Raw genomic sequence first — 24987 nt, 5'->3', positions numbered from 1 at the left:
GGCTGTGAGCAGAATCAAAGATGAAGGCAATAAATAAAACATGGCTGACTACTGCTGGCTTGATGGCTGCTTGTGAATCAAACGGTCCGGCGGGGCTTGGCAGTCGTGCGGTACCCCCCCCCCCCCCCCCACTAAAAGAGATTTAGAGTGTCCCCCCCACTAAAAGAGATTTAGAGTGTCACAACCTTGCTTTTCCTGTACCACCTCATTCTTTTGTCTCGTTTCTTTTTTCCGACCAAACGGTCACCCACCAACCTCCTGAATCTGAGTAATATATTAAAAGAGTTTTATTTACAATATTTTCAACCAGTCAGATCAAGACAGAATGTCCTGATGCCTCATAGCTCATAGCACGTTCCATCTCTGAAACTACGATGCAATTCCCATTTCATCAGGTGAATAAAATCATGCATTACCTCATATAGATTTCCCATACATCTATAGCACAACACACAATGCCCATTTAATTAGAGACGGACGCTTAGGCCATCACATCAGTTACTGCCCCATTACCAGATGAAAAGCTGACAGATATTGTGCCGATTTGGAGAGACAGATTCAATTCAAATCAATTCGAATTTTATTTATAAAGCGCCTAAGACAATAGAATTGTCTCAAGGCACAGCAACGTCACAGCAAAGCCGCTGGAGCACTGAATACCAATGAGCATCATACTGAGGAGATGACAGAGAAGTGACAGGCAGCCACAGCAACGTGGTGTACACAGCAGACAGAGAGAAAGAGGGAGAAAAAGACAAGAAAAGGAAATGGTGGGAGACACGAAAGTGAAAAAAAATGGAGGTGACCTTTTTCCAGAGCTTCTCCCCACCTCCAACAAGCCTGATAAGTGTCACCACCCTGGCCCACGCGGCACTGCGCTGCAGAGGGTAAAAATAGAGGAAGTGTTGTGGGGAACCCGGGGGAGAGAGACTAGGCTCCCTCTCACCTACGCCAGTCTGATGAGCTTCGTTAGTTTCTCACTTTTTAAACAGAGGTCAAGCGTTGCCCAGAGCCGGCGAGGGCCACGCTACCTCATCACTCACGCCCAGGCAGACTGAGTCACCCAACCCCTGCCGTTTAGGGGAGACTGACTTCAAAAGCCTCTGCGCTCGGTAAAAAAAAACACACCTTAGCTTCATGGCTACGACTGAAAATCCTGGCAAATAATGCGTCGGTTTAGGGATTCGTATCTAACAAATTCTTGAACGCTTACATACTCCTGAGCACTACCACACACTCAAACGCATCATCATAAGGACTACATATTCAGCGCTGGATAGTACAAAGGTAACTTCAGCACATGAAATCTCGATGGGTTCAAGGCTTCTCATCTTCAAAGAGGCCCCCTGCAGACGTTAGGAACCAATTAAAGAGACCGTTCAGAAATCACTCTCACTACTGTCAGCCTGATTTGGATGGTGGAGGATGGAGGATGGATCGGCAACACAATTAATAAAACAGAATACACAATTCCAGTGTAAAAGGCTGAATGACATTATGTGGGTCAGCTTCTGTCTCCTCTTCGAAAGCGGGCGTCTCATCTATTGATAACGAGGGGCGTGCAGCGTTAGGCCAAAATGTGAAGACGATAAAGAATCCTGTCTTGGCTCCTGGCTTAAAGGAATCTCGCGGCGCGCTTTAAAGAGGGATTCTGGATTCTTAACCCCCCCCCCCCCCCCCGCGAGGTGCTATTCATTTTTAAAGAGTCAGAAGAACAAACCACTCCGTCAGGCGTGTGTGGCGGTGACTCGCAGCGTGAAATGAAGGCTTCTCCAGCATGACATTGTGCAAGCATGCATGCACGCTGCTGCCCCGAGCAGGGAGTGTGTGTGCATGTGCAAGTGTGTGTGTGTGCATGCAAGTGTGTGTATGTGTTTGTGTGTGCACATGAATTGGCTGGTATAAGAGGTTCAATTCAGCTGTGAACCCACATTTCCGAGTCAGCCAGCAAATGTGTGTGTGTGTTTGCACATGTATGTGTGAGAACGTGTATGAATGTGCACTTGTGTGCATTAGTCCATGCACTGTGTGTGTTTGTGTGTGTGTGTGTTTGTGTGTGTGTGTGTGTGTGTGTGGTGTGTGTTTGTGTGTCTTTCTCAGCCCTAAAGGCAGGTGAAGCGTGCTATACGGGCGTGAGTGCTCATTAGCTACATGGGCTCAGAGATGGGCCATGAATATGCATGTACTGAGACCCCATCACCCACACCAGAGCACTGGAGGAGCCATCCAACATGGCTAATCCTAATCCGCAGTCCCAGGTGCCAGATAGAGCTCTCAGAGGGCAGCGGGGTCATGCGACCTTTAGGCCCAGAACTGTTGCTATTAATCCAGCAGGTAATGCAGGAGTGACATGTGACTTCCACATAGGCAGTGGGTCACATACATTAACCTTTTATCCCCCCAGCATAATTCTGTTACCCACAGATAGGACGTCCATTGCATCCACCTACAGAATGAAGAAAATGTTGGACAATTGTGGGTGAAATACAATTTCTAAATGTATGTATATTTTGTAAATCTGTTTTACGTTAGGCATAGGCATAGTAAATCCCAGTATCCCTGAACAAAGAGCCCTTGTTGGCTTTGATTCCGCCTAATGCTTCGTCAGATGCTGTAAGTCATAGCAGCTTGCATTGGGCAGAAGGGATACCATATGCGTTATCATTCCACATACTGCCGGTAACGTTGCTGTCGCGCAGACAGTGCTCTTGCTTTGGCCTTACATTTCAGAGCACATGAGCGTACGCTGTCTACTGCAAACAACAGCAAACACGCATCTGCACTCAGACAATGAGCTATTTCCCATGAATGCGTTCAGTACGCACACGTCCCTGGAGAACCCTGTTAGCGTTTCACGCAGTCGCCTCTGGGGAGTCTGTAATTGTGCTTTTGACAAAAGAGCAGCAGAGAAAAAAAGGCAAAGCTAATTTCACAAATGCGTTTGGCGTGTCTTTGCTGCAAAGAGCTCCGCTACTGTAAACTCTGTCGCCAGAATCACATTCCATTTCAACAGAACCAAATCATTAGTTTCATAGAGTTTTTCCTTTTTTCTCTTTCCAGGCAGTTTCAGAAATGAAATCACTTTGGCAAAGCCCTACCAGGAGACGTACACATGTTGCAGCTATGACCTTTTGACTATGTACATGTACAAATGACTCACTAGACAGAGAGAGAAAGCAGAGAGAGAGATAGAGAGAGGGAGAGAGAGAGAGAGCAGAGAAGGGGCACCAGAATACTGATGTGTGATTTGAAGAGAGACATAATAGAGCCAGAATAAAGAGACCAAGAATGATAGACAGACAAACAAAGAGAGAGAGAGAGAGAGCAACAGAGAGAGAGGGAAAGAAAGACAGTAATTCACCGGGCCCATGATCAAAATCCCCCCCCCCCCCAGCTCCCTATCGATTTCCCTGCACTGCTTCCGCGCTGCCATGCCTCAGCTGCTGGGTGGGGAGACCGCGCCGAGTCTGTTAGATGTGGAAGCCGAGTCTGTTAGATGTGGAAATTGCTGTAATCCTGAACTCCTCATTGAGAAAATCACCATGTGGAGGACATGCTGGGCGGACAGCAGCCCGCACTCAGGAATCCCAACAGCGGCTTCATCTGGCACAGACACAGCCCAATCACTTCTACAAACTCTCCCACGTGACCAAGCCGCTGATAAAACGCTGTGAAGCTGCCACTGCCAAGACTGCCAACCGACACAGATGATCGTTAGATGTAATTAACACTACTTTAACGGCAGATAGGGAGCTTTCGTCTAATATGGTTAACTGACACCGTTTTCAGATTTATCAATTTTTTCAACACAGACACACAGACTACTGAACCACATCCTAGCAAAACACGAAAATATCTAGCTATCTAGATGCTGGAAAACACTACGTCACAAATGTTCTTTGAGACCAGAGTAGAATGAAATACAGGAAGATTTAAGCCGTCATGTCCATTCACATGAATGTGTGGTTCGCCAAAGATTCATGTGTATCTGAGGTGGGAGCTGACACACAGTTTGAATCCTCATGAGGACCTGGATGAAGAGATAGCATGTAGTTACTGACCAAATGAAAGCTCTCAGCATTAGACACAATGAGGCATACATTAGCCTACCAAATGAATGAGCTGTTCAATAGCAAATAGCAACTTCCACCTGCTGTGGTTCGCCAAAGATTCATGTGTATCTGAGGTGGGAGCTGACACACAGTTTGAATCCTCATGAGGACCTGGATGAAGAGATAGCATGTAGTTACTGACCAAATGAAAGCTCTCAGCATTAGACACAATGAGGCATACATTAGCCTACCAAATGAATGAGCTGTTCAATAGCAAATAGCAACTTCCACCTGCTGTAAAGAAAAAAAAAACTTGTGCTATGTTAAAAGACTTGTGCTATGTTAAAAGACTTGTGCTTGTTAAAAGACATGTGCTATGTTTAAACACTTGTGCAATGTTAAAACATTTGTGCTATGTTAACTATCATACTTCCGTACCAGCAGCAGCTATCTATTTGAACAGCACTGGAACAAGGTTGTTTCATCCAGAGCTGGTTAAACAGGAAGCTTTCCTTAACCCACACATAGTCAAACAACAAATTAGACTATTTTGCCAGAAGCATATTTTTGCTAGCATCTGGTCCAACTGTCAATGCGCTGGGATTTCTCACTACAGAGGGGATCCACTGGCGTATCTTTGACGCGTAATGCATAAAAAACTTCGGACAAAGACGATTCCTTGGTTTTAAGACTAAAATTCCAAATATCACGAAAGATAAAAACTACTCTGAAATAAAAGTTAAAGTTATCCATGAATACATTTCTGGCCCCGTAAATGGACTCCCCTATACAAATGCGCATCACATCTGAGTTAGTCTGGAGTCTGAGACGCACTGAACTTTGTGAAGGTGACATTAAAACCATGCCTCTATGGGTCTGCTGAAATATTCATGAGTCTAGACCTCAAGCAGCTATATTATGTGTGACACATCATGAGCAGAAGATAACTTTTTTTACATTTATTAAAAAGAAAAAAAAAGGGGAAAAAGGACGACCACTTACAAAGCTATCTTGTGGAACTTATTCAACTCATGAGTTTGTCAGATGTATTTCACTGATGTGCGTTGATATATACCACTGTCAAAGCTTCATTAAAAATGAAATGATCTGCATATCTGAGCTGCCTGAAAAACACCATACATCATTTATACAACCATGGCATCTCCATCTGGTCATCTCACATGTATATATATATATATATATATATATATATATATATATATATATACACGCGCGCACACACACACACACACGCCTCTGACTTCTGCTGTGTGACATCCAAAACAGTTAAAAGTCGCACATCTTCATGTGAGTGAGGCCTGTATGTATCCGGATGATGCTGAGATGTAACAGAGGTATAGTCCAGGCAGGCAGACAGGCAGACAGGCAGACAGACAGACAGACAGACATGCATCAGTCTTGCTATTGCTAGAGGCGTGGAGACAGGCTGTGGAAAAGGAGTGACTTACTGCATATGGAGTCGGCCTCGTCCGACCCGTCTGGACACTCGGGCTCTCCATCACAGCGCCAGCGGCCAGACACGCAGTGGCCGTTCTGACAGGCAAAGTCTGTGGGCGCACATGTTTTCCTCGCTGCAGATGGGACAGAAGAAAGCAAATTAAAGAGTGAGAGAGAGAAAGAGAGGTAGATGGAGTGGGAGGGTAGGAGAGGGAGAGGAAGATGGAGTGATAGGGTGGGAGAGAGAGAGACAGAGGGAGAGGAAGATGGAGTGAGAGAGTGGGAGACAGAGAGAGCGAGGGAGAGGGAGAGAGAAGGAGAGGGAAATAGAGTGAGAGGGGGAAGAGAGAAGGAGAGGGGAGAGGGAGATGGAGTGAGAGGGGGGAGGTGAGACAAGATGAGAACATTCTTATTGCGGCTTCTGAATAAATGAGACACCGATTAACAGAATACATTTGATAACCGTTCATATCCATGTGTAGCCATAGCAACGTACAGGTGAACACTCTTAACATCGGCGCACATTTAATTGGAAATCAGATTTTTAATCAGTCGCAAGTGATGATATGATATGATATGATATATGTTTTTATTCAGTCACACACAGTAACAACAAACAAGTTCAACCCAAATAATAATATATTCAAAGTGACTGAAAAGGCACAAGCTGAAGCATAATGCTTGTATTTAAGCCTGTCCTGTTTGACCAATTTAAGCTACCCATTAACATATGCATTGTAATACATGTAATGGAAATATGAAACAAACAAAAGAATTGCCTCCAAAAAGTTAGTCACAAGAAGAGCAAAGAAGCAAGATCCCAAATAAACAGCACAAAATCCTGCATACTTTATGGACACTTGTAGCCCTCAAAAATGGCTTTAGCTACCATCCCTTTGAAAACAAAAAATGTCTTACACCTTTGTATGCTGACTGGGAGTTGGTTTGAGTTAGCTCGATACATTATTTGCATTATTTTATAATATACCAGATCATTACATTTCCTAACAAATGATTTCATAAACAATGGGTTAGTGTGTGCATAATAATCAACCTTATTTATTATCCTTACAGCTCGTTTTTGTAAAATAATTATTTCATTGAGAGTTGTTTTATATGTCAATCCCCAGACTTCCACACAATATGATATGTAGGGAAGTATAAGTGAACAGTAAATAATATGTAAGGCCTTATAGTTTAACATGCTTCTTGATTTGTACAAAATTGCTATCGTCTTAGAGATCTTTCCTTTGATATAATAAACATGTGGTTTCCATGTTAATTTATGGTCAATGACCACTCCTAGAAATTTTATCTCGGTCACTCAGCATCACTTATTTTTAATTTAATGTCCTTACCTATTTCTTTTCGATTTCCAAAGACCATAAATTAGTTTTTTTTTATATTGAGTGACAATCTATTAACATCAAACCAGGTTTTGAGGATTTCGAAATCTCTTTCAATAGAAGACAAGAGTTGCTGTAAATTATTACCCGAACAGTACATGTTTGTATCATCTGCAAAAATAATTAAATTCAACTGATCTGTAACATCACAAATACTCATTTAAGCAAAAAAAGCTTCGGTCCAATTACAGAACCCTGGGGTACACCACAGGTGACTTTCCTAAATTGTGAAACAGTGTTGTTGATTTCCACACATTGCTCTCTATTTTCCAAGTAACTCCTCAGACAAGAATAAGCTACCCCTCTTAATCCATACTTCTCCATTTTTCTCAATAATATGCTGTGATCAATAGTATCGAACGCCTTCTGCAAATCAATATAAATTCCTACAGAATACTCATCAAGTGATACATTAATGCTAACATACATGAAAGGGTGTGTAGACTGGCACACACTATATGCATGTGTGTGTGCGCGCATGTGTGTGTCTGTGTGTGACTATGTAGGTCGGTTTGGTGTGATCAGCCGAGTGTGCTTCAGGCTAAAAGTACCAGCTGGAAATATACACCATGTAGTTCACTTTGAGTGTCCGTCTGACTGAACATGGCGCTCCATCATTGTGATTGCTCTGCCACACCACCTCAGAAGTCCCCCTAAGAACAGCCCCCTGCCCACCTCAGCAGTCCCACGAGAACAGACCCCTGCCCACCTCAGCAGTCCCCAGGAACAGCCCCCTGGTCCCCTCAGCAGTCCCCCAAGAACAGCCCCCTGCCCACCTCAGCAGTCCCACGAGAACAGACCCCTGCCCACCTCAGCAGTCCCCAGGAACAGCCCCCTGGTCCCCTCAGCAGTCCCCCAAGAACAGCCCCCTGCCCACCTCAGCAGTCCCCCAAGAACAGCCCCCTGCCCACCTCAGCAGTCCCCCAGAAAAGCCCCCTACCTACCTCAGCAGTCCCCCAGGAACAGCCCCCTACCTACCTCAGCAGTCCCCCAAGAACAGCCCCCTGCCCACCTCAGCAGTCCCCCAGAAAAGCCCCCTACCTACCTCAGCAGTCCCCCAGGAACAGCCCCCTACCTACCTCAGCAGTCCCCCAGGAACAGCCCCCTGCCCACCTCAATTTCTACGTCCGATTCTCCTCCCTGTCAGCAGTATGAAGACACATGGCTCCCATTTCCCTCATCCTCGAGTCCAGACCGCAGTGGACCACAGAGGCCGACCAAGAGAGACACTCTAAATGTGTTCCCTCGCCCTGGTAATGGGCTCCCACTTCAGCTCCAAGCACACGACGCCGCTGTAATGGAGCTGACGCTTCACCTCTTATTGTCCTGCCAGCAGAGAACACACATCAAATCAGCATCTCATTTATCTTCCTCTGCTCATTCAGTGCGAGCTCATTTAGTGACCACGCTGTCTTCTCCTCTGGTCATAATTAAACTAGACTCTGGATTTCTTTTTATTTCACACTCCCCCCTCTCTCTCTCTCTCTGGGCTCTGTTACATGTATTATGTATTGTTCTGAAAAAGCTAATGTCTTCTGCTTTGGGTTGGACATGAAAAAGGGTCAAGGTTTCAGACGCTCAATTACATGCGACAGCAAATGAAGTAGGACCGGTGTATTAAACCACACCAGTGTATTAAAGAGTAAAAGGGGAATGGCTAGCTTGTGGCATGCTGTGTTTGAACCAAGATCATCACACTCCGGACTCAATGTGAAAACCTGTCTGTGAACTGTGTGTTTGTATCTGTGTGTGTGCGTGTGTGTGTTGGTGTGTGTGTGTGTGTGTGTGTGTGTGTGTGTGAGTGTGTGTGAAAGATCAGTGTGAATCATCTGTCCTATGTGGTGTGTGTGGGTGATTGGTGTGAATCATTTCTCCTACATGTATGTGTATTTGTGTGTGTGTGTGTGTGTGAGTGAGAGGGAGAGATCGGCGTCAATAAGTTATCCTATGTGTGTGTGTGTGTGTGAGAGAGAGAGATCGGTGTAAATAAGTTCTACTATGTGTGTGTGTGTGTGTGTGTGTGTGTGTGTGTGTGAGTGTGTGTGAGTGAGAGAGAGATCGGTGTAAATACGTTTTCCTATGTGTGTGTGTGTGTGTGTGTGTGTGTGTGTGTGTGTGTGTGTGTGTGAGTGAGAGAGAGATCGGTGTAAATAAGTTCTCCTATGTGTGTGTGTGTGATCGGTGTGTTAATCATTCTGGACAAACAGGGGGTGTTGGAAGTAGTGACACAGCACAGGGAGCCTGTCCATTTGCAGTGACCCTGTGAAGGATCTGAACACTCTCCAGTGCTAATTAACTCTGCCCAATTGGACCATCTGCTTTAGAGCACGCATCCTCATTTTAATTAGAGGAGAATTAGAGCTGTGAGGTCCCAGGGTGTCGGAGACAAGAGGCAAGAGAGGGTGATGCGAGGTGAGTCTGCATTTTGGTCCTACTACGCCAGTGCAACTGTAGTGCAAATGTTTCTTTTGTATTTCTTGGAGTGCTCTTTAGAGCACATTTAACTGAATAAAGTAAGGAAAGGGAGAACTATTATTGGGAGGAGAGGGGGAGAATTTGGAATAAAGGGAAACATCAAGAAGAAACACAGAGGAACCAACAAAAGCTAGAGAGAGAGAAAGAGAGAGAGAGAGAAAGAGATAGAGAAAGAGAGAGAGGCCACAGACGTGTGTGGAGGGGGCAGCCAAAAACAAACAAACAAAATGAAAAGCAGAAGAAATATACACAAGCATTAATTCTCTCTGCACTGATAAGCTCCACAAACCAGGCTGAGACGAGTAGAGACTCAAGACCACTCCAGAGATGATAGAACATGTAGGAGGTCACACCATAACGGTAACTATGTTGGAGACAAAGTGTGCCCTAAACATGTGTGGGCGTGATTAAAGCACTAACAGCATTAGAAACGGCATTCTCAACCAATCCACAAGGACTGGACATCTTCAAACACTATAGAAGACTTAAGATGTGGGCAGGTATTTCAACGGGCTGTCCGCAGACTATGAATTCTTATCACATAGTGCCAAAGTCATAACATCTAGGCCTGTATTGTCATAGCATACACACCCAACTAGTGTAATCAGAAAATACATGTGTCAAGCTGAAAATGGTAGAATTACTAAGTTGTTCAAGGATGAACATAGTGTAGATTGTCACATTTTAGGAAGGAAAGCTTGGTAATACACACACCCAAACAACGGGTAAATCAAGACAATTCATGACAATTTTAGCAAGGAAGAGAGACAGGAAAAGAGAAAGAGAGGAAGAGAGACCGAAAGAGAGGAAGAGAGACAGAGAGAGAGGAAGAGAGCCAGCTAAGTCAGTAGTCACCATACTCTTGACATAGCTCTGCACACTCCATCACTGAGATGGCTTGAAGCTCCTGTGCTGTCAACGTGCTCTCATCTTCCCTAAGGGCAGTCTTCACTGTGGCTTTACAATGTAGGTTTCAAGGACAAAGTCTCATACACATAATACACAATTAATACTGCCCTAAACATTGCACACACGTACATTCACGCTACATGTTACTGTCCTATCCATCATGATTCATGAGTGCACCGCAGAGTAAAACACAGTGAAAAGCAGGGAGCCGTTCAGGAGCAGCATTCACAATATATCCCCTTTCAGTAGCCAAGGCCAGGACCCACTAAAGAGAAGATTAGCATTTACTTCCCAATTCCATCATTGAAATGAAATAGCCTGCATTTGGGAAATGAAATCACATTAGCGCAGCTTGCTGTGAAGATTCCGGGCTTCGGTTAGCATAGAGTTCACAGCAATCACTTCTCCTGCTACTGAGAAATCCCCCAGAAAGGCCCACATGATATTGCAATTTTCCTCAGCATTGTGAGCGAACGTCTCTAAATCCCTCTTTTATTAAACGAGAGAATGACTGGCCCCTGTTCAGCTCCAAGCCCGTCTGGTGGTAACCATACACGGATCAACATAGCAACTGCGTGCAGTTGCCACAGATATATGACAGTAAAACAGACTTACTGGATCCCCATCCCTCATACCCTTACAGGCATTTTTATAAATCATGTGATAATACTCAGAATGAATGGATTACGTCTAATAAACATATAGAAACTAGATGTGCTGTTGCCAGTTTTCTATTAATCTGCTCATTCAGACCTCTTCATTTCCAGCCTGCCTGACTCGTTTGATCTTCTTGTTCTGTTCGCTTCATATACCCCAATATAAAATGCAACGTTCGTGTACCAAACAGAGAAGGACTGGACAATGAATTGTTCATTTAACTATTTGCTTTTGTCGCCCACACACGTACAGTGAAGCACCAGGGCCACTGTCCTCGTGGTGGGCATAGGCTGAGAACTACTGCCGAGGATCTAACCGTCCTCGTGGCGGGCATCGGCTGAGATCTACTGGCGAGGATCTAACCATCCTCGTGGCGGGCATCGGCTGAGATCTACTGGCGAGGATCTAACCATCCTCGTGGCGGGCCTCCGCTGAGAACTATTGTTGAGGGTCTAAGCCAGCTGAATGTGTCTCCTGCGCATGGGATTCAGCTGTGGAGGGGGATATTATTCACATCCTAAAGTATGACACTGACTGATATGAATGTGATCCTATCATAAGTGTACTGAATTCCTCACATTTTTAGGAGCAGCAGTCTGTAGTCGTGGTGAGTGAGGGAGAGAGAGAGAGAGAGATAGAGAGAGAGAGAGAGAGAGAGAGAGAGAGAGAGAGAGAGTAAAGGAAAGAATAAGAGATACAAAGGCAGGAAAACAGACCTCTGGTGAAATATACTCCAAAGAGATATTTAGTAAATAGGTTAGACCATGCAGAGTAAATATGTATACGTTTCACTAATTGCCGTTCAGCGATGTATGAGTGCAAGTGTTAATTGTTGCTGCAAACATTACTTTTGATCTCATCGCTCATATTAATGTTCTCTCTCAAATGTAAAACTCTCTTTATCAGACCGATTGCCCTGACGTGAAGAAAAAAAAAGATCCTAGCAGTGGCACAGCCATCGTATTGATTTTAGCCTGTGAAAATCGCATGTTGTTAAACTGTGATTAACACAACCGGTTACTAAAACATTCTACGTATTTCAGGCTGGCAAGCACTCTGTGTGCTTCTACCTTGACAACAATATTCCTCCTCAAACTTGAACCTAACTGAAAGTTCTTGCAACAAAATGTCAGGGGTGAAAAAAACAAGCATTAAAAAAAATCACAATTGCTAGAAACCAGCATTGCTAAACCAATCAATATGCCAAAGCTTGTGTATCTGTGTGTGTATGTGTGTGTGTATGCAGTCGTATCTGTGTGTAACTCAGACGATGTGAAATGGACGAGTACAGCTCTCACACACGCTCTAGCGTATGGGGGCAGAGCGCTACATATGCTCTTTGATGTGAGCTGAGGTGATTAGTGGAGCGTAAGCACAGCGAGGACTCATTTTTACCCAACACTTGGGAGCACACTCCATCATAGCTCTGGGTTCTGGAGGTCTGACCCGGGAACATGAATCCTCATCACACATACTTATGCTCTTAGAGGCGGTGAGATGCAGACTTTGGGCCAAAAAACTTACAAATTTAGATGTTTAATTTACTGTACAGGTGTTGGCTGGAGATTCCAGATGTTGCCCACTGAAAAAGGAGGCTAATTGGGTATTTCAGTCTGCAGCTGCACTGTTCATTTTTTTGGCTAGGTCTGCTTTCCAAGTGGCTGGAAACAGCGAGTTCCTCTAATGCAGACTTTGGCACCTTTCACTATGAACTCTCTTTCTGTGAAATAGCACTTTGGGCATTAGCACAGTTTAATATGTGTGAAAAGGCACTTCTCGAGCCTGAGGGAGTTGCCAGCTGTCAAAGGTAAGAAGAAGAAGACTACCCCAGATCTAAGGAACATCCATTAGCCAGGAGGCAAGCACCTCCTCCCGTCGGCGTATGAGCTAATGCGGCTTAGCCAAAAATAAACTGGGTGTTATGACCAGGAGCTCCTTGCTGCAATAATGATTTATACAAAGCTTGGCAAAGCAACTTCCCTTCCACTTCCACACTGTCCGGAGACACTGCTCAATTATTTGATCCGCTACAGGACAGGTCTGCATTTGACATGGCAAACACACGTATGGCCTTGCAACTCACCATTTTAATCAACATCGCCATGGTAACACCTCTGAAGGGTTATCAAATCCATGGAAGCTCTCAAACCAAAAAAGGAAACAAAATCTCCACAACCTTGTTTTGCTCCTTTTCCCCGCCCCCTCCCCCCTCTGTTCCACATCACTGTAATGTTATCATCACTGGGCTGACTTCAGAGAGAGAGAAGGTAAAAGAGAAAGACTGTAGTAATGATGCTCATTATGACACTCCTGCGTCACCGTTGGAGACGGTAACTTTACCACCACTGGCAGCTGAAGGGGGCGCCAGCCATACAGCTATCCAACCAGCCAGCTAGGCATGGGCATGGGCCAATCCTGATGCAGCTGAAGCCTCTCTCCTTCAGGCGGGAATCGGGCACGGCTTTGATCATCCAGCACACACCCCACAGGGGTCGGACTACACAGCGTGCATGGAGTGGGGGGGTGTAGGGGGTTCAGTGGATGGGTGAGAAGGGGGGGGGAGTCCATCTGGCAGCACCCCCTCTCTTGCGCCCCCGCTGCTGGTGGCACAGCTCACTGCAGATCAGGGTGACTACCGGTCTTTCTCTCTCTTTCTCTCTCTCTCACTCTCTCTCTCTCTTTCTCTCTCGCTCCCTCTTGCATGCCGGAGAGGAAGCTAGGCCGCTGAGCCAGCGCCAGATCCCCTCGAGCGATTTGGTGATTCACCAAACCAGCAGTATTTGTAATGTGGGGGACAAGAGGATTTGTCAGGAGGATGGAGGATAAATGTGTCATCCTGGCTCAGGGAGCGAATTAAAAAGAGTGACTTGGAAGGGACAAAAGATATAGAACAAGGAATCAGCAGAAGAAGGACAGAACTGCACCTAAAACTGTGTGTGTGTGTGTGTGTGTGTGTGTGTGTGTGTGTGTGTGTGTGTGTGTGTGTGTGTGTGTGTGTGAGAGTGTGTGTGTGTGTTGTACACATGGAGAGTATGCGTGTGCGATTGATGTTTCTGTGATGGTGGTTCTCCTGTGTGCAAGCAGGCTTTTGTGCACTTTTATTCTCTGCAAGGAGAAAAAGTCAAAGAAAAACTTGCACTTGTGTCCTCCGTTAATCCCACTCACTGGCAACACGCAGGTGCAGTGTGTGTGTGTGTGCAGGTGAGGTGTTTGTGTGTGTGTGTGTGTGTGTGTGTGTGTGTGTGTGTGTGTGTGTGTCCGTGAATCCCACTCACTGGCAAGTGCAGCTCTGCTCTAACCGGCGCTATTATTCCCAGGCCCACGCTGGTGCTACGTGGAGAGGCCAGCGGCATCATTCCCCCGGAGACAGGTGGGAGAAGAGAGGAGAGAGAGGAAAGGAGAGAAGAGAGGAGAGGAAGGAGGAGAGGAGAGGAGAAGAGAGGAGAGACATGGGTCGATCAGGGGGGAAAAGAGAGGAGAGAGGAAGAGAGGAGAGACAGGAAAGGAGAGGAGAGAGGAGAGGAAGGACGAGAGGATAAGAGAGGAGAGACGTGGGCTGATCAGGGGGAAAAGAGAGGAGAGAAAGGAGAGGAGTGAGGAGAGGAAGGAGGGGAGGTTAAGAGAGGAGAGACGTGGGCTGATAAGGGGGGAAAAGAGAGGAGAGAGAGGAAAGGAGAGACGATAGGAGATGAGAAGAGAGGAGAGGAGTAAAGAGAAGATAGAAGGGATGTGGGCTGATCAGGGGGAAAAAAAACAATGTGGGCTTTATTCCAGCCTTTGACATGTACAGCGGTGAGCAGGAGAAACAGGGAGCGCCGTGTCTTGAAGGGAAAAATAATATAGCTACATGACGCTACTATGAGTAACATAGCTGAGGGACACGTGTTACCACCACCATCATCATGATGACAACCAGTCAAAAACAACCACCACAACAACTACAACAGTTTCAAATAAACAACACACAACTATAAACAATTAAAGGTACAGTCTGCAATTTAATCAGCGAATGGTCATCTGTTTATGGTCCTCTAGCTGTCCGCTCAGTGTTTGTACACAGTCCTCGCTCACGGACTGCATCTTTAATCTGGTTGTCAATTACAGCGCAATCCTTTGGGCAACAGAATGTCGTTGGTCACTGCTGACTCATGCGTAAAAAAAGAAGCACCTGCCATGCAATCAAACTGGTCCACTTACACAAACATGGCCTAGTTCCAAATACGATTCCAGATTGGATCACAGACGGAGAAATAACTGACCTTATTCAACAATGCTCACATACATGTTTCGTAACTGACAGAAATGAAAACCTCTAGAACACTAAGAGCAGAAGTGCTTTGATATCTACCTTTAAAAGCGTTTCATGTCTCTCTCAAGAGAGCACTTGATCAAAAATGTACATGCACAAAAACTCTGCAAACAACATCTTGTCCGTTTGAGTCAGAGGTACGTATTTTCTCCAACCTCATTTTCTAATTCTGTGTTTCTGTATTTGTTGTGAACATCGGGAGGGAGAAAAGACTATGTTGTTATTATTAAGCCAAGTCACCACTACAGATTTGACTGAAATATAGTTTAACACCTTCAAATATGGTAAATTACAGAAGAAAAACACAAATGATATTAATACTACACTGATTATCTAAACTGACATGTTAGATTATTTCTTCCTTGACATACACTGCAAACAAGAAAGCTGTCCAAATTAGCATGCATGTGATATATTATATTCCAACAGAAGTAGGACCGGGGGAAAGCATGCATTATTTCCTAATTAAACATTAGCTCAAATCTTCGACATCAATAACAGTTGCATTGTGTATTTTCATGATACACATCGCCTACACCAACAACTGTAGTTGTAAAGTGTCTATTTCAATCTATTTTTCACAAGCCCTACCTACGTTCTTATTTGCAAGTTAGTACATAAAGTAAGCTGATAAAGTAAGTTGATATCAACGGACAAAACACTGATATTCAGGAAGCATGCAGGACTACTTTAATGGAGCTACTGAAGGAGTCTCTGACAACTTTATACACTCTAATTACACCATCAGTCACACACAGTGACAGAACCCATCTCAAATACAGTAGCTGTCTGAGAGCTTGTGTCAGCGGTGGACGTGAGTGCGCTGCTGCCCACAGCCTGACTGCCAAAGGAGATAGAAGTTACACTCTGTACTGCATGGGCACCACACTACTAAGACAGACAGTTACCCTCCGTACTGTATGGGCACCGCACTACTAAGACAGACGGTTACCCTCCGTACTGCATGGGCACCGCACTACTAAGCCTCGACTCTCAGTGCTCGCTAATCTCCCCACAGCGTCGCTCTCACTAATCGCAGATAATGGCTGGATTCAAAACAGGGAGGCCCTAATAACGACATTAGGCGGCAGGCTCAGGAGGACGGCCGACAGAGAGGAAGAGTGCCGAGAGCTAAACAGACACAGCTAAGGCCACTGAGAAAAGGAGATTTACGGACAGCACGGGATCCTCCAAGATGTTGGCCAGACACACAGGATCAAACCACTGGATTAAGATGCTGTGTATTGGGAAATTAGAGTCCTAATCTGACCTACCACATCTGGTTCATGTCTTGTGAGGACAAGCGTGCATGTCCATTAATACTGTAAGAGTGTTAGGGACTGTTAAGTAACTGTACAGTAATAGTAGTATATTTATGAATGAGAGGAGCTTGAAACACCAAATTTGGAACGCAACAAGGAACTATTACAATTATGGAATATTATAAATAAATGATGTCTCTAAAGATGTTTATATGTTCTGAATGTTATGCACAGGCTCAGCTGTGATAGCAACCCAGTTATCTGAACTGCATAATGAGTGGGGAGGACATAATACTGGGATGACTAGGCTTTCTCATGAATTCTTTATCATGATCGGGGACTGACTCTGCACCGTGTGCATTCAAAGCGCAAGATCAAAACATCGTTATCTTTTCTCAAAGATGGGGAAGAGCAGCCATTCTTCCAATTTTAAACTTTTCTTCCACAGTGGCACGAAGAAACGAGTCTAAAACTTTTTTGGATGGATGTTTTAATTTCTTCCTCCCTAAACGGAACTTGTAATGAGCTGCAGGACTGTTATCTTCTTTAATCAGTTGTCTCTGCTCCATTAGCCTGTGCACCTGGTGCCTCCTTCCTCTCCAAAACACACCTTTGCTATCTGCAGCATATGTGCTCCCAATTGCATACACACATGCACACACAACCCACACACACACGCCCACACACAAACACATTCACCACACACACTGCATACATACACATAAACCACACACACACACACACACACAAATCCACACACGCACAGACACACACACATATTCATTGGACATGGTAAAGCCAGAGGGATGGCCTCTCTGAGACCTTATGCTTTCGTTGCCAGCTGTCATGCCACAACAGTGGTGAGTGGCTGCAGTATGGCTTCTCTAAGGGGCCATCATGGAGCAGGAGGGGTCCTCAGCCTCCCCACGGACCAGAGTTGGATCATGGCCTCCTCAGAGACATTACACTCTCAGGTCAGCATCAACACTGCCCTCCCATGGGACACAGCAAACACACACACACACATACATGCGCGCACACACACACACACACACACACACACACACACACACACACACACACACACACACACACACACACACACACACACACACACACAAAACTTCTTGATGTAATTATGGGTTGTGTTACTGTGTTACTGGGCTGTGTGTGACATTACTAAACAGGCACAGTAGTCTGCCTACTCATCTTTAGTGCTGGCCAACCTCACATCCTGCTGTGCATGTCCACAAGCACCCTGCAGACAACACTAGGCAGATTCAAGCTGTGACTCCCAAACGAGCCGTGTTTTAATCAGGAAAGTATTTTTACGCCCAAAGCGAGACCTTACAGCAGCCTAGGAATTTCATCAATTGTATTTTTATCTACTGTTTAATCCAACTGTAACAGACAAAAAATATGAAGGGGGGTTATAATCCACAGAGAAATGTAATCCAATCTGATGGACAGCACCCTGGGATGGCTACTTTGTAAAATGTATATAATTTGCTCAAAATATTTGTTTTTAATATAAAGCAAAGGATGATTCCAAAGGCATTGTTCACACTGCCCCCCATGCTGTATCAGCCATGCTGGTCAGTTAGGGTACAGGGTGATTTAAAGCCAATGCTTCAGTGTTGCTTCCATATAACATGCATTCAGGGAGACGAATGTGCAGAGAGGGTGGGAGCACACACCCATAAACACATACATACACTCACACGGCCTGCACACAATCATATACATGGACCTGAAGGTCCACATAATCACATCCACATCCCAGATGTAGGCAGAGTATACATGAACGTACACACACACACACACACACACAGACAATCTGTGCGGCTGGGTGCTCTCTAAGATGGAGATGGTAGACATCCTTCCCTCCCAACATGGTCCTTCTGATGCACCCTACCAAAAATCTGACATTGCTTTGAATACTGAATAAAAAAAACAGCAGCCTTGTGCACACAGATGAAACACACACACACACACACACACACACACACACACACACACACACACACACACACACACACACACAAACACACACACACACACACACACAAACACACACACACACACATACATTCGCTCAAGCTCTCTTTCTCACACTGACACACACTCACACACATACACAAAGAGAGAGACGTAATAACACACAAACACAGAGACAGGCCCGCTTTGAAGAGCCGCTGTTGTTCTATCAGATCTTATTTCTCATGTCTCACACTTGGATGATGCACAAATCATAAAGAACAGGGAGGAGGCCAGTGCTAAGTGGAGAAGTCTGGACTGATTAACCTGAAAGGCTTCAGGGCTCACGAGGAGGGTTGTAATGGTTACAGAGCAAATGTCTGCCCATTTCTAGACTGGGGCGGGGGGGTTTCATGATTTTATCTTTGTACACTCCCTCTTCTACAACATCTCTCTTTTTGGCTTCTTAGTGCTTGAAAATGAAAATATGTGAAATGACTTACATGTTGAAGAGCTACAGATCTGCTGATGATTGAAAACATTACTAATCAAATTTCAATTCAGACAGTAAATACCACCTCTCCATCACACACTTGTGAGCTGTCAGAAAACCAACATGGGGATAAATAAAGATGAGGCTCTACAACAGTCTCAATCTCAACCCTGACCAGTCTTTGACAATCCCCACGCCCTCAACAAGGCATCAGATCCTCCTGTGTATCTGCATTGGCTCTCCAACCATAACAGTGACACTAGAAAAATAGTTTCAGCCACATGACTGGAATCAAAATGAAGACCTACTTAAACAACTCCCTTTTGAGTGTCTAATTTCATTTGGCCAGACCACTCTTTCATGATTCTAAAGACGTTGTTAACTTGTGGTGGCGTGACTGGGATGAAAAGATTATATGACGCGATGCATACCTAAAACCTTAAAATGCATAAACAATTCATATGAGGGTGGCATGTTTCCACGTATGTTACCTGCAGATTGCAATGACATGGAAATTGTATTTCGAAAACGAGCTTGCATGAGACAGAGGCGTGCAAACAGCATGCACACTAAACCTGTATGTGAAGCTTAAATGTGCATAATGATTCCTTGGGGGTCCTACCTGTTACCTGTTAGGCAAATTCAGTTTTTTGAACCGCACAATTCAGACCTCAGTTCCCACCTCAATTAATTAAGACATTTCTTACTTTGCAGAGCACATCTGGGGGGGGGGAGACCAGTGAATTACTGTAATGCCATGCATGAATCACAGAGAGGTTGTTCAAAAAAATGGGTGTAATAACACGAGAAAGGCTTATTCACAATCCTTTCCTGACGTTACAGCACACAATTCAATGTGACGGAGGAGGGGGAGGGTGATGGGGACAGACTGGGGCTGATGGGGGTTTGGGTGGTGGGGGGATGGGGAGAGAAGGATTGTGTGTGTGTAAGGGGGGGGGGGGGTGACAAATCCAGGCGAGAAATACACAAGGGATGTAAGGGTCATCTGTTTGTGTACCCAGGGCTGACTGAGGTTGCTATCCGTTATTTAGACCAGTTAAAAAGCACAATAGCTGAATGTTAACTGTTTTACCCGGGCTAGCTCATCTCATGAGTTACAACAGACATGGTTTCTGTATTATATCCACCTTACGACAGAATAAGACACGCAATGCCTTCTCTACACCTGAAAAGGTCACAAACTTTCACCTGAGAATTTCCTGAATGACTCAATCAATAACTCATTTGGCAATGAAACCACATTCAACGCAGAATAAGCTGGGGAACTGCTGGATATTTTTCCTTGAGAAACAGGTGTAACATGTCATCAGTTAGAGTGAGAGCGATTGAGACAAACAACAAAGGGCGACTACGGCAAGCCTATGAGGCCACAAGATACATAAATTATGTAACGGAACAAATGCGCCAAATGACCTGCTTTCTTCCCATGGCCTGGGGAGCATATTCAACTGGTCGCCATGGCGAGGGCGCTACTACACCAGCTCAGCCAATGCCTCTGCAGGCACTACCACATGTCAGTTTGTGTCTTTCCTGTGTATGAGTACTGTGTGTGTATGTGTGTGTGTGTGTGTGTGTGTCTGAGAAAGAGAGAGACAGAGAATGTGTGTGATAGAAAGGAAGAGTTAAAGTGAAAATGAGAAAAAAAGAGAAAGAATGAGACAGCTAGTAAGACAACAGGAGAGAGAGAGGGAGAGAGAGAGAGAGACAGAGAGAGAAAATGTGAACACGTGCACATACACTGAGAATGGGCAACGCATTCTTCTTGAGCTACAATTAACTGTGAGACAAAAGAGTTGATGCATGGTGAGGGACTGCATCACTGGATGGATTCCATTTCTTTTGTTTTTCTTTGTTTTTGCTCCAAATAAATGTAGGCCACGGGCAATGAGAGACAGTGGGGGTGGGGGGTCCTGCTGGGGCTGCTGCACCTGTATCTGCCCTTGCATTTATTAGCACGTCCTTCCCATTTAACAACAGTCTTCTTTAAACGATAATAAACAACGACATGATAGGAATACTTCTCGTTTCCCACAGTTCAACAGTTAATTAAGCCGCACTGGCATCAGAACCAGGTGAGCGATGACGCTCCACACACTCTCCTGTTCCATTATTTAAACTGATTGTACATTTCACTGTCTCAAAGCTTCCTGCTGACAAGGAAAACATAATAACTGAACCAGATGCTCAAAATACCCATTGGTGTCTATAAACACACCTAACCGCTACTACCTCCTCTTCGGGATTAACAACACCTTGATATTACTCACCAAGTGAGTGTGCTATCAGCATACCTTTAAACACATGACAATTGTGTCATGAACAAACAGTAGTGAGCCTTTCTTTTTTTAAGTTTGAATTTGTACAAGTTTGTGGCAAGGAAGGAACTTGTTATTCGTATGAATAGCTTAGGCTACTTATCCTGTATTGTGAGTGGTTTCAGCCTAACCTGTATATTTCAACCAATTACATTATAATACAAATAACTTACGACAATTCTCTTCGTCACTGTTATCCGAGCAGTCATCGTCATCGTCGCACCTCCATATAGTTGGTATACACCTCTTATTATTGCACTGAAACTGTCCATCCTCGCACTCCTCCTCAGTTCCTGCGTTACAGGAAAAAAAATTAGCAGCTGCACCACAACTATGCTGTGCTTTATCCCAACATGTACAGCAAAATAAAGAATCAGTGCATGGCTTTCAGGACAAGAAAACGCTGGCAGAACATTACTGAACGGATTAGGATACTATCATCAGTTGCTCGACCACACTATTTGACCAATACAAAATTAAAGAAAACATTATATTCATAATTCGGTCCTAAATTGTTCGTGTCTTTGATTAAATTAAGCTATTACATTGGGGCGCACTGGCGAACTACAGTCAATTGTATCAACTGGCTGGACGACAATAACTCAACGGTTCTAATGCATTATGCCTCATTTATATTGCCTAACGAATGGCTACATCTTAAGGCTCTTATACTAGGCTACTCAACTATTTCATTCCATATTCGTTGAAGGGGCAGTCAATTAATTATTTCGCGACCTCGTTTGTATATTTCACCGCAAAATGTATTTCATCCAACACACAAACACACAAACAACGCTGGCATCACTAAGTCTAATTTAAGGCTAGGCTATGAAGCACACGATAAATCACAGTACCAGACTGCGTTTCTAATTCCTGTCTTTTTTCACACTGGGAAAACAGGACTTACCTTTTGTTGAGTGAAGCTCCATGACTAACAAATGAAAGAATAATAGTTTTCCGATTTCTGTCCACATCTCTTCTACGGCGTTCGACTACGACGTTCATTCACAGACAAAGCAGGTCCGGATCCTTCACTCTACCGATGCTACGGTGGTACTTCACTGAATCCCCAACAGCTTCACTAGCAATTTGAACCATTGGCGACATCGTTAGGAGGGCGGGGTTTCAGTGAACGTAACGTAATAGGACTGATCTTGCAGGATGGTTGTAGTCTACAGATGTAGCTAGTTTTGTAGTTTACGTTCGTACAAAGCCTCTGCTCCTCCGTGACATTTGGTGATGCAGTTTAACATGCACATGTGGGCCTTACATCCGTTACACTTATGTGGATTTTGAGTGTAAACAATAAAGCACCTGAAACACGTGAACATAGGCTAATGAATACTAATAAACTCGTGTCTTCACTCCTGGGTTGGGTCTACATCATCAACAAGCCTGCAATTGCACATTTAACATGTTACTTTGGGGGAATGCAGGTCCAGGCTCAGACTAAGAACAGCACTTTCTGCTTTATATTTCCCTGAAATGTATTATCTGTAATAACTGTAAATGAAATGAGTCTTTGTGTTATAAATGAGTCTCTATGTGTTATACAATCGTCTCTCTGTGTTATAAATAATCACATCTAGCTAATTCAAATTTAATTTAGCAAAAAATGCTAAATATTTCGATGAACCAATTACATGTACATTACATTACAGTCATTGAGCTGAACATAATCTTTTACAACTGTGAATTCTTTGGGATACTGTGTGTGTGTGTGTGTGTGTGTGTGTGTGTGTGTGTGTGTGTGTGTGTGTGTGTGTGTGTGTGTGTGTGTGTGTGTGTGTGTGTGTATGTTTTTGTACATTATCTAGAAAAAAATCACAGTTTAAGTTTAGTCTTGATTGATCGTTTAAGCATGCATCTATTTGAAAGGACAGTAAGACCTGTCTCATATCATAGTGGGACAACGACCGATGCTGTCACTCAGATCTATGCCACAACCAGAGCTGACAGAATAATCAGTCATTTTAATAGAGGAAAGCTGAAGCGGAACCATCTCGCCCATGCCCTGATGGTTTCTCACAGCCAACCTCAGCACAGGAATTCAGACAGAACGTATTACACATGCACTGGTCGTTTCATCGTTGCATTAACCTGACCTAAAATGAAAAGTGTCATCAGCACATTTCACCGTCACCCTCATTTTAGTCTATTGTGTTTATTGATTGCACAAACTGAATCTGTTTTTGTTTACTGATTGCACATCACACACATTTTAGTGCCACTGATTTCGAAAGAGGGCTGCACATAGGGGTTAATCATTTGCCATCAAAATTGTACTCCCCCAAAAAATAAGATATTTGAGCGATGCGTCTGATGAGTTATGATTCCACAAAGGTTATTATATACACTTTATGACCAGTGTTTCCTGCATTACTGCCTTGGAGCTAGTCTCTTTTTAAAGGTCAAAGTGGCTGTCTTTGACTTTTGACTTCAGAACATTCAATTACAAAAATATAATAGCTCAAGCGGGCAAAGACAGCTAACCATTTATAAGTATGGTATCCAAAATAACCACTGCAGATCACTGCAGCATCAGGCCCTAGAGTGTGTTTTTAAGGGAAATTGAATTGTGTTGATATGCATTCTCTGCATATTTGCATCCATTTGAGTTTTTGTATATTTGAATCCATTTGAGTTTTTCTGCATATTTGGAATCCAAGTGACCCATGTGAAACAAAGCAACAGCTAAACGGATGCTTCATGAAGTTGAGGTTCAGAAAGTGCTATTGGCCTGTTTTCTCCTTTATCACAGTGCCGGTAAAGTCCTTGTTGTTCCGCAGATGTTAAACAATTAAATTACCGGTAGTCTACCTGGCCCTGCTCCTGCATTCTTGTGGCAGCAAAGAATTTCAATGAAACAAACATCAGATGTGAAATGTGGTTTCATCAAAAATGCAGTTAATATTGTCTCTCCTCAACATTTATCATCACCTCATACATTTGTAGTCCTACCATATATTCCACCCCAAATCATGTGTTTCCTTGAAAAGATTAATAGCAACACTGAGGCAAGGAACTCATTCTCCAGTCCAGTCAACAACTTTTCGACCCTGTACTGTAACAACCACTCACCTTGCTGGTTGTTTACCAACTTTCTTTACTACCAGCGTCCTTACAACGAGCTACCTCTAGCTAACAGTCCAATCCAATCTCTCCTGGTCTGTCTTGAAGACATCAGAAACTGGATGGCCAACAACTTCCTCCAGCTAAATGGCAACAAGACAGAAGTCATCATTATCAAGGCAAGATGCACTGCTCTAAATAATTTAGGTTACCTCACTCCATTTGTCACACCCTACGCCAGAAACCTGGGTATCATCCTCGACTCTGAACTCTGTCTTCACAAACAGATTAGTAATGTGGTCAAAACTAGTTTCTACCAACTTAGAGTGATCTCCCCCCTCAAAAACCTTGCTTTCTCATAAATACCTGGAGATAGTTATCCATGCCTTTATCACGGCTGGATTATTGCAATTCCCTCTACCTCGGCCTCCCCCAATCCTCACTCAGACGTCTACAGCTGGTTCAAAATACAGCTGCACGTCTTTTAACTGGCACCAAGAGGCGTGAGCACATCACCCCCATTCTGGCCTCCTTGCACTGGCTCCCCATTCATTTTAGGATACAGTTTAAAGTTTTATTAT

The 24987-nt window shown here is 44.2% G+C and overlaps 1 protein-coding gene across 1 annotated transcript in view; it reads right to left on the bottom strand.

Moving 5' to 3' along the window:
• The window catches only part of LOC308363637 (low-density lipoprotein receptor-related protein 8-like), a gene marked incomplete at both ends in the record, with an annotated part of 53467 nt that extends 31159 nt beyond the window's left edge, over window positions 1-22308 (bottom strand). Inside the window, 3 exons of the mRNA XM_080836455.1 lie at window positions 5522-5644; window positions 21508-21627; window positions 22242-22308. Coding sequence (XP_080692581.1) covers window positions 5522-5644; window positions 21508-21627; window positions 22242-22308 — 310 coding nt within the window. The remainder of the gene's footprint in view (window positions 1-5521; window positions 5645-21507; window positions 21628-22241) is intronic.
• Between the last annotated feature and the right edge of the window lie 2679 nt (window positions 22309-24987).

The sequence above is a fragment of the Sprattus sprattus genome (assembly GCF_963457725.1).
Source record: "Sprattus sprattus genome assembly, chromosome: 4".
Taxonomy (NCBI): domain Eukaryota; kingdom Metazoa; phylum Chordata; class Actinopteri; order Clupeiformes; family Clupeidae; genus Sprattus; species Sprattus sprattus.
Note: the sequence above shows the minus strand (reverse complement) of the source record. Positions and strands in the feature narration are given on the sequence as shown.